Source organism: Lycium ferocissimum, chromosome 8, assembly GCF_029784015.1.
Source record: "Lycium ferocissimum isolate CSIRO_LF1 chromosome 8, AGI_CSIRO_Lferr_CH_V1, whole genome shotgun sequence".
NCBI lineage: Eukaryota > Viridiplantae > Streptophyta > Magnoliopsida > Solanales > Solanaceae > Lycium > Lycium ferocissimum.
In genome coordinates this window covers 17,498,787-17,513,687 of record NC_081349.1, presented here as the reverse complement: position 1 = coordinate 17,513,687, position 14,901 = coordinate 17,498,787, and the positions used below count along the sequence as shown (strand labels likewise).

The 14,901-nt window shown below is 36.4% G+C and overlaps 3 protein-coding genes across 3 annotated transcripts; 1 reads left to right on the top strand and 2 right to left on the bottom strand.

Annotated features, from left to right (window-relative positions):
- The first annotated feature begins 3,757 nt into the window (after positions 1-3,757).
- LOC132067405 (uncharacterized) lies at positions 3,758-7,811 on the top strand. Its single transcript, XM_059460621.1, has 8 exons — positions 3,758-3,952; positions 4,707-4,851; positions 4,946-5,114; positions 5,615-5,885; positions 6,327-6,592; positions 6,671-6,886; positions 7,037-7,139; positions 7,274-7,811. Exons 1-8 carry the CDS (start codon positions 3,799-3,801, stop codon positions 7,336-7,338), a joined length of 1,389 nt encoding a protein of 462 aa, XP_059316604.1. The 5' UTR covers positions 3,758-3,798; the 3' UTR covers positions 7,339-7,811.
- Positions 7,812-10,260: 2,449 nt separating this feature from the next.
- On the bottom strand, positions 10,261-11,947 carry LOC132067404 (uncharacterized). Its single transcript, XM_059460620.1, has 3 exons — positions 11,673-11,947; positions 10,872-11,031; positions 10,261-10,772 (listed from the first exon to the last, which is right to left on the bottom strand). The coding sequence occupies exons 1-3, from the start codon at positions 11,749-11,751 to the stop codon at positions 10,547-10,549; spliced, it is 465 nt and encodes a 154-aa protein (XP_059316603.1). The 5' UTR covers positions 11,752-11,947; the 3' UTR covers positions 10,261-10,546.
- Positions 11,948-13,024: 1,077 nt separating this feature from the next.
- Positions 13,025-13,820, bottom strand: LOC132066085 (uncharacterized). Its single transcript, XM_059459473.1, has 2 exons — positions 13,553-13,820; positions 13,025-13,278 (listed from the first exon to the last, which is right to left on the bottom strand). Exons 1-2 carry the CDS (start codon positions 13,818-13,820, stop codon positions 13,025-13,027), a joined length of 522 nt encoding a protein of 173 aa, XP_059315456.1.
- Positions 13,821-14,901: the final 1,081 nt, after the last annotated feature.

Genomic DNA, 14,901 nt, shown 5'->3' with positions numbered 1-14,901 from the left:
GGAGATCTTTGCTTAATTTTGCGTATTCTAAAAGGATTTCATTTGTATGCTTGAGACAAGTGTATGATGTTGAGCTTAATGATAATATGGATGGTTTATGTGTAGAGTTGCGAGCTTGGAAGAATAAACGTTGAACGACTAAGGCGACCGAAAGGTATGTTAAGGCTAGTCCCTTTCTTTCTAAAGGCATGATTCTTATGCTAGGATTCCGTCCATATTTCTATAATGTTCTTATTCCCAAAAGTAGAAACTCATGATTTCCAAAGCTCTTACGATGTTAAATGTAAAATGTTCTACAATGATTGTGACGATGATAATGATTCTATTCTAGAAATTCCGAAGCTACGATTTGAGGGCATTATGAGATTATTGAGTCATTCCATGAATCCCTTGATCTTACTCATTGTTGATGGTCTCACCTCATGTTACTCGTTCCTTCGAGGTGAGATATAGCGAAGATAATAATTCTATTTCCAATGCTATCTAAGTTCATGATTCTCGATACTCTCATGACATTATCGATTTCATCTTACGATAGTTGATCCTTCAAGGAATGATATAGTGATAATGAAAATGCGGATGATGATGTTGATTTCATTTATGTATTTTTATGGTTATGTATGTGTGTATGTATGCATTGCACTCCCTCTGATCAGTTGAGTATTACACCGAGTCCCGAAAGGGCCGGGCAAAATAACACCAAGCCTCAATGGCCGGGCAAGATAACACCGAGCCTCAATGGCCGGGCAAGATAACACCGAGCCTCAATGGCCTGGCAAGATAACACCGAGCCTTAATGGCCGGGCAAGATAACACCGAGTCCCGAAAGGGCCTGGTACGGATATAACAGATGTATGTATAGTAAATATATGTGAATGCCAATGTGTGTACATTGTGTATGGATGTGTATGAAATGTTTTTCCTATCGACGAGTAGTTCACATGACAAAGATCTTAGAAAGTGTACGAGGTATAGTTACTCACTTTACCGTGTGTCATCATCATTCTTATATCATGTTACTATTTATGCCTTACATACTCGGTACATTGCTCGTACTGACGTCCTTTCCTGTGGACGCTGCGTTCATGCCCGCAGGTGTAGATAGACGAGACAAGGATCTTCCATAGTAGGCTGCCTTTAGGTACCAATTCTGATTGGTGAGCTCCGCTTCTTCTTGGAGCATTGCCGAGTCTGGGTCTATATATATATGTGTGTGTGTGTGTGTGTGTGTAACCTGTGTTAAGGGTATGTCGGGGGCCCTGTCCCGACTTGGACTTGTATACTTCAGTTATGTTCATAGAAGCTTTGCAGACAGTTCCTGTATACAGCTTAGTCATAGTGTGACGATAGTAATGTCGGCATCATGGGTCCATTGTACATATACTTATGCATGATATTATGTTCGTATTTAGCCTCTTGATCCTATTGTTTCCATTTGAGACACGAAGGATGTAAGTTATAAGTTGATTCGCTCGGTTTCCGTAAGGTGCCGGGTGCCAATCACGCCTTACCAAGGGTGGGGTGTGACACTAACAATGAAATTATTGTTCTTAACATAGGGTTTTCAAGAAAACCCATTGAAAGGACTCAAGACTTAAACCTTAGAATTCTTCTTCCAAAATCAGATTGTTATTACAAGTTTGGAGCATTACCGGGTTTGTAGGGTTACAATCTATATGTGGGAACATCCTTGTTCTTCCCCACGCCACGTTCTTCCATGATTACACAAGTTACACCAAAACTAGAGTTTTAGCCTTGTTCATGATAACCCTAAGTACATGTACCATGATATACTATGTTTGTATGATTACTTCGTTATTGTATTCTTAATAGTCCCTTTTGGTTATTCAGAATATGTCCGTAATACATGAAAACCCATACTTTGAATTCCATGAGTCCTTACATGTAAGATATGAAATTTTATGTTTATTTTTATGGAAATCCTACATGTCTCCATGTTTTCATACAAGATATAGTGCATATCACCTTCATGTTATACTACAAGCAAGAATCATGTTTACAAGAAATTTATCTAACTCATGGGCTACTAAGCCAACTATATCCATGTTCATGTATTTGGGAGTTGCACAGATTACCGAGAAGGTTTCATATCTGAAACTACGTATGCCAATGTAGGATAAGGATCGCCCCGCCCAATAGGACGATTCTTTCATATTTTCCCTATTGAGGGATTTGGATCCATTCATGTTCATGTTTTGTACTCCGGCAAGGTACAAGATGGCTTAGCTAATTGGTCAGACATCAGACGCCACGTGCTAACGTAATGGTTACATGTCGGTCATACTAATGCTCTCCCATAGATATTTTACTCATGTTATTTATATATATGTATCCATGCTCATGCTTACAGCCAGGTTTCAGTTTCAGTTTCAGCTGTTATCATTGCTATTTCATGTGTCATGCTTATTCCTTCAGGTGCTTTACATACCAGTACATTTAATGTGCTAACGTCCTCTTTTATTGCCCGGGGCCCTGCATTTCGCGATGCAGGTACGGATTTACGGGACGACGCATCTACTCAGTAGGACAACATTCGTATCAGCTTTTGGGTGAGCCCCATTCTCTTCGGGGTTTAGTCAGTTATCTACTTCATGATTAGTTATGCATTAAAGATATGCTGGGAGCCTTGTCCCAGCAAGTATGTTTAGCAGATTCATGTTCATGTTAGAGGCTTCATAGACTATGCAGTCACTTGTGTCAAATTCTTAAAGTCAAGTAGGCACCTTTGGCGCAGTTTTGATATTTCCGCATTTATGATTTAAACAAGTGTTTTATTTAATATTATGACTATCCTTGTTTTATAAAGGCTCATCATGTTCTCATGTTATATTCCGCTCCTGTATGCCTCATGATGATTCAACAAGCCATGTGGTTCGCTCGGTTACATGCAGTAAGGCACCGAGTGCGTGTTTCGCCCAGGCCATGGTTCGAGGCGTGACGTCCTTGGCTTTAAAGAAATAAGTCTATCCATTTTTTATAATGAACCAGACCCGACCCACCAGAAAAAAAATCACCATGTGGCTTTAAAAAAAATAGGTTGACTTATTTTTTTAAAGCCACGTGATATTTTTTTAATTAAAAAACAAGCTAAATGATTTTTTTTTAAAAAAATTCTGTAGTGAAAAGGCTATATTTGCTCCATTTATGTAACAATAGGGGTATATATGCACCATTTTTTTAACGAGAGATATATATGCTCAAAATCACAAAGTTGAGGAGGTATATTTGCATATTTTCCCTTCTATTTATGTGATATCTTTCTATAATTGAGGTGCTTGTAGTCTTCAAAGAACAATTACTATTAAAGCTAAAATAGAAACAATACTTAATTTTTTCTTAAACTTCTAAAATAACAAATAATTTGAGATAACTATTTTTAAGCATATAATTTGACACGATGGGCTATAATGCTCCTATTTGTGAAATGAAAAAAAGAATTCCAATTATCCTGCTATTAAATGGAGCAATAGGAATACCATGAAGTTGAGTACATAACCACCGACAGATACCACACAATCCATAATCGACACGTGTCAAATAGTCGTTAATCAAAGGCCAAGATTGAATCTGAAAAACAAAAAAATCAACAGTAAAAGTAACATGTGTTTAGAGGATTACAGCACAGAAGGAACCGCGTGTACATTTGGCCCGGTTCACTTCATATATAAGAGCGCACACATACACACATGATGCAACAACCATTTGTGTGTGTTACGTGATACAATAAGACGAAAGAATATCTAATCTGAGAGTGGCAGTAAAGATCGAAGAGCAACAATGGAGTTGTTCTACTATGTCTTGTTTGGGGCGATGGCTGCAGTGGTTGCAGCTTTGGAGCTTGGTGGAAAGAGTAACAAAGATCGCATCACAACTTCTCAGGCTTTTAATTCCTTTAAGAATAATTACATTCTTGTTTACTCTCTCATGATGGGTACGTTCCTTTAATTCACCTCAGATCTGGGGTTTTTTTCTCCTATAATTGATTTCATTCATCATTTTCACATTAGTGTCTGTTTGAATTGTTGTATGGACGTGCTCGATCTGATTATGGATTTTGTAATTTGGGCTTTTTCTTTTGGATCTGAGACTCCTATATGCTACTTTGGTTAATTGGGTATTGCGAGTGGTGGGTTGCCATCCGAATTTATTTTTGTTATCTGAATGCTGAATCAGCTTACAAATGTTGATATGCAGCTCAATTTTCTTAATGGTCTTTAGATCTGTGCACGAGCATTTGATTCCATGCTTTCTTGTTAGTGTAATCCTACTATAAATATATTGCCAATGGATTATTCAAGGCTAAAATGATCATTGACATAACTAAAAAGCAAAAGAGGCTAATTATTCACTTCTTGATAAACCTATGCTGGAATCATTTGATATTTAGCAATTATATATAATTATACATATGGACAATAAATGGTGATACTTCCAGGTTTTATGATGTGATTTTTCTGCTTTCACTGATCATATCTGATATAAAGAATAAAGATTTGCTCGGTTTCAGATACATTTCTGGAAAAGCAGAGGGGACAAAGTTTAAGATACTTTTGTCTCTTTGAGTTTTTGGTCAATGATATTCTTGTTTGTTGGTGTAGTAACGTAATTTAAATTGTTTGAAATAATTTCGTCGTGTGTGAATGGTGGTGTTTTGTTTCTAATGCTTGCGTGTTGTGTGGCAACAGCTGGTGATTGGCTACAAGGTCCATATGTATACTACCTTTACAGCAGTTATGGCTATGGCAAGGGTGATATTGGACAGCTATTTATTGCTGGATTTGGATCTTCCATGCTTTTTGGCACAATCGTTGGATCTCTTGCCGACAAACAGTATGTTTTTTTTTTTCCAGAACTTGCGTGTCGATCATCTTTTAATACTCAAAAGTTTGTAGTTACATGATCTTCCTTGCGTTTTAAATTTCAGGGGTCGGAAGAGGGCATGCATAACTTACTGTATCACCTACATACTAAGCTGCATCACCAAGCATTCCCCTCAATACAAGATTCTGATGGTTGGACGTATTTTGGGTGGCATTGCTACATCTCTACTGTTTTCAGCGTTTGAGTCGTGGCTTGTAGCAGAACATTTTAAGGTGCATATCCTTATTATTAAGCTGACTTATCAACTAGAAAAGTAGTACAACAACAAACCCAGTGTGATCCCTTAAGTGGGGCACACTGGAAAAGTAGTACGAACTGTTAAATAGTACTCTGTCCCAATTTGTGTGGCACTCTTTCTTTTTAGTTAGTTCCAAAAAGAATGATGCCTTCCAATATTTAGTAATAATTTAACTTAATTCCATTCTACCCTTAATGAAATGATTTATAGCCACACAAATGTCTATGACTTATTTTAGGCCACAAGTTTAAAAGTCTTCCTTTCTTTCTTAAACGTCATGCCCGGTCAAACATAAATTGTGACAGAGGGAGTACATACATCTTTATAGAATGTTGATCCTGCTATCGTTGTCCTTTAGATGCACACTACAACTCTTTGAAAGAGCATAGCAATTATTTGCTCTTGTTTTTGGTGTATTTTTAATTTATTATACTTTTCAGAAGATCTAATATAGTACATGCTTTCTTCATGCAGAGGGGTTTTGAGTCCCAATGGCTCTCACTTACTTTCTCCAAGGCAATATTTGTTGGAAATGGTCTTGTTGCAATTATCGCTGGATTGTTTGGAAATTTTCTTGTTGATTCATTAAATCTCGGCCCTGTGTCTCCTTTTGATGCTGCTGCCTGCTTTCTTACCATTGGAATGGCTGTCATATTATCAACATGGTCAGAGAACTTTGGAGACCCATCAGAGAGCAAAGACTTGCTCACTCAATTCAAGGGTGCAGCTGTGGCCATTGCTTCAGGTATAGATATACTACAAACTGTGTTTTATTTCATGAGACGACGTTTCAAAGTGATACAGTGATCCGCTGCCGATGAGATTCAACATGGATGTAGATTTCCTATATTCTCCCAACTTATCTGTCAGAATTTAGAGCTTTATGGGATGAGGACTTCTAGACTGAGGGAGGGGCATAGGAAAGTGGGTTTGGACAATTATCAGGTTAATTGCATTCTGGTATATCTAAGTCTACAGGCACACAACATTTCTACACCGAGGTTATCTGTTAGGATTTAAAGCTCCAAATCAGATTGGGCTACTAAAAAGAGCATAGGTTGCAGCTTTGGTTGAAAAATGTTTTCCTTACTCAAGCTGTTATTCTTGCACCGTGTCATTACTCATCCTTTGTTTTGTTTGATTTGCTTTTACACTGTCCTTATTTTCTGGATGGTTTTTGTGACAGATGAGAAGATTGCATTACTCGGTGCTATACAATCTCTATTTGAAGGTTCCATGTATACATTTGTCTTTCTGTGGACTCCTGCTCTCAGCCCAAATGATGAAGACATTCCCCATGGTTTTATTTTTGCAACTTTCATGTTGGCTTCAATGTTAGGAAGCTCATTTGCAGCTCGCCTTATGGCCAAGAACTCACCTAAAGTTGAGAGCTACATGCAAATCGTATTTGTCGTCTCTTCTGCATCTCTCTTGCTGCCCATTCTGACAACTGTAAGTAGGAAGTTCCTTTACTCTTTAGAATTTTATGCCTTGTGATTTGCCAGTCTTTAACATCTTTCATCGGACCAGTTCTTTGTACCTCCTTCAAATGTGAAAGGGGGAGGCATGTCCTTTTCTGGAAGTATCCAGCTTCTTGGCTTCTGCACCTTCGAGGCTTGTGTTGGCATCTTCTGGCCATCCATCATGAAGATGAGGTCTCAATACATTCCTGAGGAAGCAAGGAGCACCATCATGAACTTCTTCAGGATTCCCCTCAACATCTTCGTCTGCATTGTGCTTTACAATGTATGTAACCGTTCTTTTGCTCTAAGTAACTGTGTTTGCACATGTTTTTTTCTTATATATAATTACCCAAGTAATTGTTCTGCTGCAACATATTATTTCATATTTCATATCGAATTCTGATTATGGACGATTTTTTATGTAAATTGGTAGGTCAACGCTTTCCCCATCACTGTGATGTTTGGCATGTGCTCAATTTTCCTCTTTGTTGCATCCATTTTGCAAAGACGGCTTGCAGCCATTGCAGACAAGCCAAGTAAGTACCCAGTTCTGCCTGAAGTTTGCATGGCAATTGACTCTTTTGATTTCAGATCATAATTGATAACCTTTTCTTTTGCTCTATGTAATCTTAGTGACTTGTACTGACTCAAAAGTTTTTGCTGATTGCAGAAGCAGAAGATTGGACAGCAATGAAGGAAAGGGATACCGAGGCTGATCCATTGAATGCATCTTGATTGAGTTAATCAAGGTGAGCAGTCAAATATCCTCTGGAAAATTGTCTGCAAACATCTATTATTACCACCATAATCGGCCATCAGGGTTTAATATTAGTTGAGCTTACAATTGTTGAAGAGCAATGACCATGGGATTCATAATGAAGCTGTTCCTGCCTAGCAGATAAGGAAGAGACAGATGAGCTAGTGGTGTTATTCTCATCCCTGGTTGTGTTAGTAGAACTGTAGAAGACAAACAACGTTTTCCACTAGTTTCATTTCTCTCAGATCTTGCTGCTGGGATAGTCATTCGTTACTCCGATTTTTCCCCTGTTTTTCTTGTCCTTGGTTCAAGTGTCGACTGAGGCCTATATTTTATGTCATACTTTTGATCTTTTTGACAATTTACCTCCAATGTAATAGTGAAAAGCACAATTCAATTTTTTTCTAGCAAAGATGCAATTCTTGGGAAATTTATTGGTATTGAGATGTCATGCAACTGTCAAAATGAGTTTGTTTGCGGGTTTTTTTTTTTTTTTTTGCTTTAGCTTTTCTTGGGCAAAAGAGGACATGCTGTTAGGTAACACCGCCTAGGTTGGTCACCTAACAGGCTGACAGTCAACGAAGCCTACGAAAATCAGGAACAGAGTTAAAACCATAGTATAGATGAAAATATTAGTTGCTTACGCATTGTATGCAAAGTTTATCTAGTACATGTGCTGATGAACGTTGATTCTACTTGAAACTATGAGTACAGTTTTCATGTATAGCAAAAACGTATGGTAGTGATGCGGCCTTCACATTTAACAATCACATGTTTGGCTCGCCTGCCGTTACGAACATTTAGCACATCTAGAGTCCAAATGTGGTTATGTTTTCCCCAATTGGCTTAACCGTCGAGATCGAATCATAAGTGGCTTTGACGGGAGAGGAGAAGCTCATGGTGTCTACTACTCTAGCCAATATTAATTTATCATAGTTACGTGATAAATTAATGTGAGATATATAATGGTTAAAGAGTTCTGCGTAAAAGACGAGTATTGTTATTCTTTATTGTATAAATAAAGAGTGGGGTAAGTTTTTTTTCCGGCTTTTACTTGTTAGAATTCTAGGAATAACAATAGGTAGAAAGGTCTAGACTGAATATTGATGCAGTCTTGGAAGTTCAGAGCTAGATTCGCTCGGCTCATTGCAGCAGCATTTAAAGTATTTTGACTCTAAATCCTTGCAAGTTTCCCTTGATATCTAACTAGTTTATTACTCATGTCTAAACTTTATCAAAATCCTCTTGCTCGTATGCATATGCTAGTAAAGACCTATATTGATAACTAAATTGAGAGAACCTCAAAACTATTCAAAATCTAGCTTGCAGTATATACTATGTTTTGCAAGCAATAGATAACACTTGCAAATCTATATATCTATATAAAGCCTAGACCGGTGACGTGGCGCTCTAAAAATTCAGTATTTGTATTTATTTTTTTTCTCAAATTTTTGGCTATTATTACTTATAAAATAAAATAAAAAAGGTGTCCCATCGCTTCTAGAGTTGTTTATGAAACGTTACCTTTTCCTTCTGTTTTCCGTTCGGAGGTTACTCTTCTGTGATGCCTTCATCTTTCCTCTTCTTCCTCTTCAGCGGCGTTCTTTTTCACAGACACATTGTTCGCATTATGCACCTATAACAAGAAACAAATTACAATTAAGGTTTATTCCTCACCACAAAGCAAAGACAACGGGTTTTCAGGGAGTGGGTAACATTCATTCTCTTCTTCGATTTCAAATTTATCTCTGAATCTTGGTTTTGAACCAGTTAATGAGAATTTGGGTAAGAATACGAGTTCCCATGAATCTCAGCCACTCTTTTCCTGTTTCTTCTCATAGGATAATAGCCAAATAAACGTAATTTGATATGGCTAAGCCAAGAGTAGCGTCACCCACGAGACTCGAACGGTTGGTAAGGAGGGGAATCGGTGCTGGAACAATGAGTGAGGGCTTCTTCGAGGAGATTGATGTTCTTGAATTTGTAGTTCAATTCTATTTGAAGATTCTTCATCAAATCCTTTTTTTCTGTTTCCCCACATTCACTTGATCTCTTCAACTTTATTCATACATTGTTCTTCAGGTATCAGATTTTATTCTTTTCGTTATATTTATTCTATTTGCGACTAAGACAGTTATTATTTTTGTCTATTATAGTGTTTCATTTTTATTTTATTTTTGAACTACAAATCAAAGCATAAGCTGAAAAGCGTCAACGTGTCTATTCGTTGTCAAATTTTCACTCCAGCAAATGCCAAAAGGTTTCTTTTCACTCACCTTCTTCACTTGTATTATAATATGTGTTTATCTCTTGATTCAATTGGGCGAAAATTTATTCTCAAGAGATTATATTGCAAGTTATTCAATAGGTTCGGTTCTACGAAGCACTTAATTTTACTCTATTATGGTTTATTCAAATTTTTACTTATGTCAATATAATTAAATTGGGGTTTATTAAATTTACCATTTCTTTGCTAAAAAAAGTGGTGTTAAGCGTCTTAGCGACTCGCATATCGATACCAAAACAATGAAGGTTTGTCCTGCTAGAATTTACCACATGCAGGAAGTCATTCTTTCTTATGTGTGAAGCTGAGAAGATTTTCAAGCCAATTTCTACTCAAAAGCGGAAAGAAATAAAAGGAAACCTTTTTCTTTGTTGGTTTTCGAGTGTTATTGGGATTTAGATCCTTTCTAGGAAAGAATTAGACCTAGTTCAAATATAAACTTCTGCACTAGGTTCGAAGGTAATACTCGTGAAGCTCAGAAACTGCCCCATTAATCAGATCAAAGCTGATTACAGTGGTTGATTTCTTGACAATTTGGTAACGGTTTGGTTAAATTGTAGTCAAGAGTTTGGCAAGATTTGGGGTAGAAAATGAAAGAGAGCAACACAAACCGATCTAGAAAGAAAATTTCCTTCAATAACTACAATGTACTTGGATACAGACGAAGTTGGGACTTAAAATTACATTCAAAGATTAATGAATACATCATATTGCATACAAACACTTACAAAAATATTGAAATATTACCATTACACAAAACTAAAAATACGATGAAGATACAAAAAAATGTTAAAGCGATTTCTTCACATTTGCCTAAGCTTCGGTTGGCAGAGCCATCCAGAATAGTCAAGGTGCACATAAACTGATTCAGATACGATCGTTATTGAAAAAAGAAAAGTTCTTTACACCAATCTGCTTCGTTTAGCCTGGATATTAGCAGATTCCAAGTCCCCAATGAAGAAAAGGATCTTGTCCAATATGCTTAAATTAGGTTCCTCCTTATCATCTTTATGGTCAGGTGAATCAGATATATCTTCAATTTTCATTGTTCTTGAACCTAAATGTCTCTGAATTTCCCCCTGGTGTATAAGGTAGTAATCATCTCCTTCCCTTATAATCTTCAATCCCCTGAAAACACATACATCTAAAATGTTAGTGCTATGTTTATAATGCAAAAATTAAAAACATGTAGTATAATTCAGTTGAATTTGGCAAGTTTGAACTTACAGTCCATTGCGATCACAACGATCTTGAACCATATAGACATGTTTCCATGGCTTGGAATCTGAAGGGGCATAAAATGTGGCTTGATCTGATCCCCATCTCTCTATGAACAGATCACACCATAAGTTGTTATCTGAACCCAAGACTTTCCACCTCCTGCAAACTTTAATAGAAAAGACACATCTCTTTTCATTAATCAAAGCAAAATATATAAAACAAAGACATCTCTTTTCATCAATCAAAACAAAATATACTTCCCCAATTCTTGAAACAGTTCACTCATTTGCATGAAAAAGAATGGAACTTTGACTTCATTTTGTCAAAACAGAGATCCAGTCTTTTAATGCCAAATTCATTTTGAAATCTAGATCATCCCAGTCAAGAAATGCATAATTCTCAATCAAAGCGCAATCCTGAGAAATTGGGGGGAAAAAAAAACATCTCTTTTGATCAACCAAAGCCCAATTCTTGCAAACGCATTCACTAATTTGCATGAAAAAAGAATGGAACTTTGACTTTTTTTGGTGTTCAAAACAGAAATCCAATTTCAAAGCCCAATTCTTGTAAACTAATTCACTAATTTTGCATGAAAAAAAGAATGGAACTTTGACTTTTTTTTTTGGGTGTCAAAACAGAGATCCAATTTTAATGCCAAATTCAGATCATTTCAGTCAAGAAATGCATAATTGGGAAGATACCCAAGTGTTAAAAAGAACTAAACATCCTTCATACAGACTGCAAATACCTTATATGGTATAACTTGCCAAAATGAATGAGAAGAATAAATAGTACTAAAAAACTAACCCAATTGAGCAGCTGCAAGATTACGGTGATCCAAGAGACAGAAAATTCTGAGAAAAAGTTCAGGTGGCAACTTCTCCATCAGAGTTTGAGGTGGGATGGGGTGGGGTAGCGGGGGTGAGGGTATATGTACAGGGGTGACTTTGAGAGAATGGATGAGATTTAACTTGGTTCAGTTTGTAAGTGCACTTTACTCTTTTACCTTTTTGCTTCTTTTAGCTACACGTCAGTCATGTGCGCTGCTGGATTTTCAGTTACGTCCAAATATGGCTGTACACGCCATGATGTCCTCATTTTTTGGTCTATGTTGGATTAAATAGGAAACATAACTTAAAGGATAAACAAAACTCTTTTATGATTGATACTGCACAGTAATTTTTGCAAGATTTTTAATTTTTTAGTGTAGTGTAAAAAATATATTTACGTGAGTTTAACATCTTAATATATTTATAATGCATAATTTGTGACAAAATAGCAGAAAGAAGTCGTCTTAAATTATTTATACTAGTCTAGGGCATTTTAGTAAACTTATCAGTTACAATACAACACGATACAGTCAATCCAAGCAAAAAATATTATTAAACAGCAACAAATGATATAGTCTATCCAAACATTATATCTACAAAACAGTACAGTGCAATACAATACGATATATTATGAAACGACGGGTAACAACAATCCAAACAGAGCGTAAGAGTTAGTACTTTCTTAAGGGGTGTACAAATGGCTAAATGAACACTCTTTTTAATCCGTCTATAAACTATTTAGCTGGCTAAAAACTTTAATTATTACGTCGTTTAATGTTTTCTTTTTATCGACAGTTCCCAAGAATTGTGCTTCATCTTTTAAAAAAAAACATATATATGGAGTATTAACTTTAACAAGTAAACAAAATATACCAAAAATAAATAAATTAAGAAGTAAACAAAAGGGTGACCGACTAAAAGGAATTGTGTTATAAAATAAAGGCTATAAAGCAAATACACCAGAGACAAGTATATGGAGAAACTAATATATTATTCAACTTTGAATTGATGTATAAATGAACTGAATTGACTTCCTATTTATAAGAGGAAAAATACTTTGTGGCCAAGCAACCAAGAGATGGCTTGGTGGCCAAGTTGCCTTTGTGGCCAAGTAAACATAGTACTTGCTCTCCAAGAACATGTCCATTAATAGATGATGTGCCTCGTTAAAATCTTATTAGGAAAAACCTTGTGAGAAAAAGTCCCAATGAAGGAAAAAGAGTACACATATCTAGTAATACTCTTTGAGAGTGGTCTCATTAAAAACCTTACCAGGAAACCCAATGGGACAAAATCTTGATTAAGGAAAAAAGAGTACAACGCGTATTTTTACTCCCCCTGACGAAGACCAAAATTCAGATGTAAGAGTCTTCGCATTCCAATCTTGAATATCTTCTTAAGAGTTGAAGTTGGCAAAGATTTGGTGAATAAATCTGCAGGATTGTCACTTGAACGGATTTGTTGCACATTAATATCACCGTTCTTCTGGAGATCATGGGTGAAGAATAACTTTGGTGAAATGTGCTTCGTTCTATCTCCTTTTATGAAGCCTCCTTTTAATTGAGCTATGCATGCAGCATTGCCTTCATATAATATTATGGATATTTTTGTATCACACTTCAAAACACATCTTTCTCTGATGAAATGTATCACTGATCTCAACCACACACATTTTCTACTTGCTTCATGAATAGCTATTATCTCGATGATTCAAAGAAGTAGCAACAATGGACCTTTTGTAGATCGCCACGATATAGCAGTACCGTCGCATGTAAACAAGTAGCCTCTTTGAGATCGAGCTTTATGTGGATCAGATAAATAACCAAAGATCTGCATAACCAACAAGATCTGCACTACCTTTCTTAGCATAAAACAGTCGCATATCGGTAGTTCCCTTCAGATATCGCAATATATGCTTAATTTCGTTCCAATGTCTTCGTGTAGGAGAAGAGCAATATTTTGCTAGCAAATTAATAAAGAGCGCTATGTCAGGTCTTGTAGCGTTAGAAAGATACATAAGTGCACCAATTGCACTAAGATATGGTACTTCAGGACCAAAAAGCTCTTCATTTTCTTCCCGAGGTCGGAACGGATCTTTACTCATTTCAAGTGAGCGAACAACCATTGGAGTACTTAATGATGCACATTGTCCATGTAAAATCGTTTTAAAACTTTTTCGGTATAAGCAGATTGATGGATAAAGATTCCGTATGCTAAATGTTCAATTTGCAGTCCAAGACAAAGTTTTGTTTTTTCAAGATCTTTCATCTCAAATTTTTTCTTTAAATATTCAATTGCCTTTTGGAGTTCCAATTAGGTTTATGTCATCAACATAAACAGCAAGAATAACAAACCCTAATTTTGTTTTCTTAATAAAAACACATGGACAAATGGCATAATTTATATAACCTTCATTTATCAAGTACTCACTGAGGCGATTATACCACATGCGCCCTGATTGTTTTAAACCATATAATGATCTTTGTAATCTGATTGAATGCATCTCCCGAGACTTTGAACTAATTGCTTCATGCATTTTAAATCCTTCAGGAATTTTCATATAAATTTCATTATCAAGTGAGCCATAAAGGTTAAGCCGTAACCACATCCATCAGATGTGTTTCAAGGTTTTCATGTACAACTAAAGGGAGGTTAAGCCGTAACCACATCCATCAGATGTGTTTCAAGGTTTTCATGTACAACTAAAGGGATGAGATATCGAAATGTTATTCCATCCATAACAGGTGAATATGTTTCTTCATACTCAATACCGGGTCTTTGAGAGAATCCTTGTGCAGCAAGGCGTGCCTTGTATCTCACAATTTCATTTCTCTCATTCCTTTTACGCACAAAGATCCATTTGTAGCTAGCTGATTTTACACCATAAGGCGTTTGGACTACCGGTACAAAAACTTCACGTTTAGCAAGTAAATTCGATTCCGATTGAACAGCCTCTTGCCAGTTTGGCCAATCATCTTCGTCGACATTCTTCGACAGATTGAGGTTCCTGATCTTCAATGTCTTTCATAATATTCACCGCAACATTATATTCACATATAGGGGCACATGGATCAAAATGGCATAGTGATGAAACTTTCCACACAATTTCTCTTTTAATTTATTTTCTGTCTCTCCCCTAATTGTGGGACATCAAATCGACAATCTGCAAATCGAGCAGTGAATAAATCTCCCGTTAATGGTTCAAG

Excerpts from the sequence above, each read along its gene's own strand:
- LOC132067405 (XM_059460621.1), top strand. The coding sequence starts at position 3,799 with ATGGAGTTGTTCTACTATGTCTTGTTTGGGGCGATGGCTGCAGTGGTT. Across the intron at positions 3,953-4,706 it reads TGTTTACTCTCTCATGATGG|CTGGTGATTGGCTACAAGGT; the intron begins GTACGTTCCTTT and ends GTGTGGCAACAG. Across the intron at positions 5,886-6,326 it reads AGCTGTGGCCATTGCTTCAG|ATGAGAAGATTGCATTACTC; the intron begins GTATAGATATAC and ends TTTTTGTGACAG.
- LOC132067404 (XM_059460620.1), bottom strand. The coding sequence starts at position 11,751 with ATGGAGAAGTTGCCACCTGAACTTTTTCTCAGAATTTTCTGTCTCTTG. Across the intron at positions 11,032-11,672 it reads TCTTGCAGCTGCTCAATTGG|TTTGCAGGAGGTGGAAAGTC; the intron begins GTTAGTTTTTTA and ends TTTCTATTAAAG. Across the intron at positions 10,773-10,871 it reads CGTTGTGATCGCAATGGACT|GGGATTGAAGATTATAAGGG; the intron begins GTAAGTTCAAAC and ends ATGTGTTTTCAG.
- LOC132066085 (XM_059459473.1), bottom strand. The coding sequence starts at position 13,820 with ATGGTTGTTCGCTCACTTGAAATGAGTAAAGATCCGTTCCGACCTCGG. Across the intron at positions 13,279-13,552 it reads ACTGTTTTATGCTAAGAAAG|GCAATGCTGCATGCATAGCT; the intron begins GTAGTGCAGATC and ends TATTATATGAAG.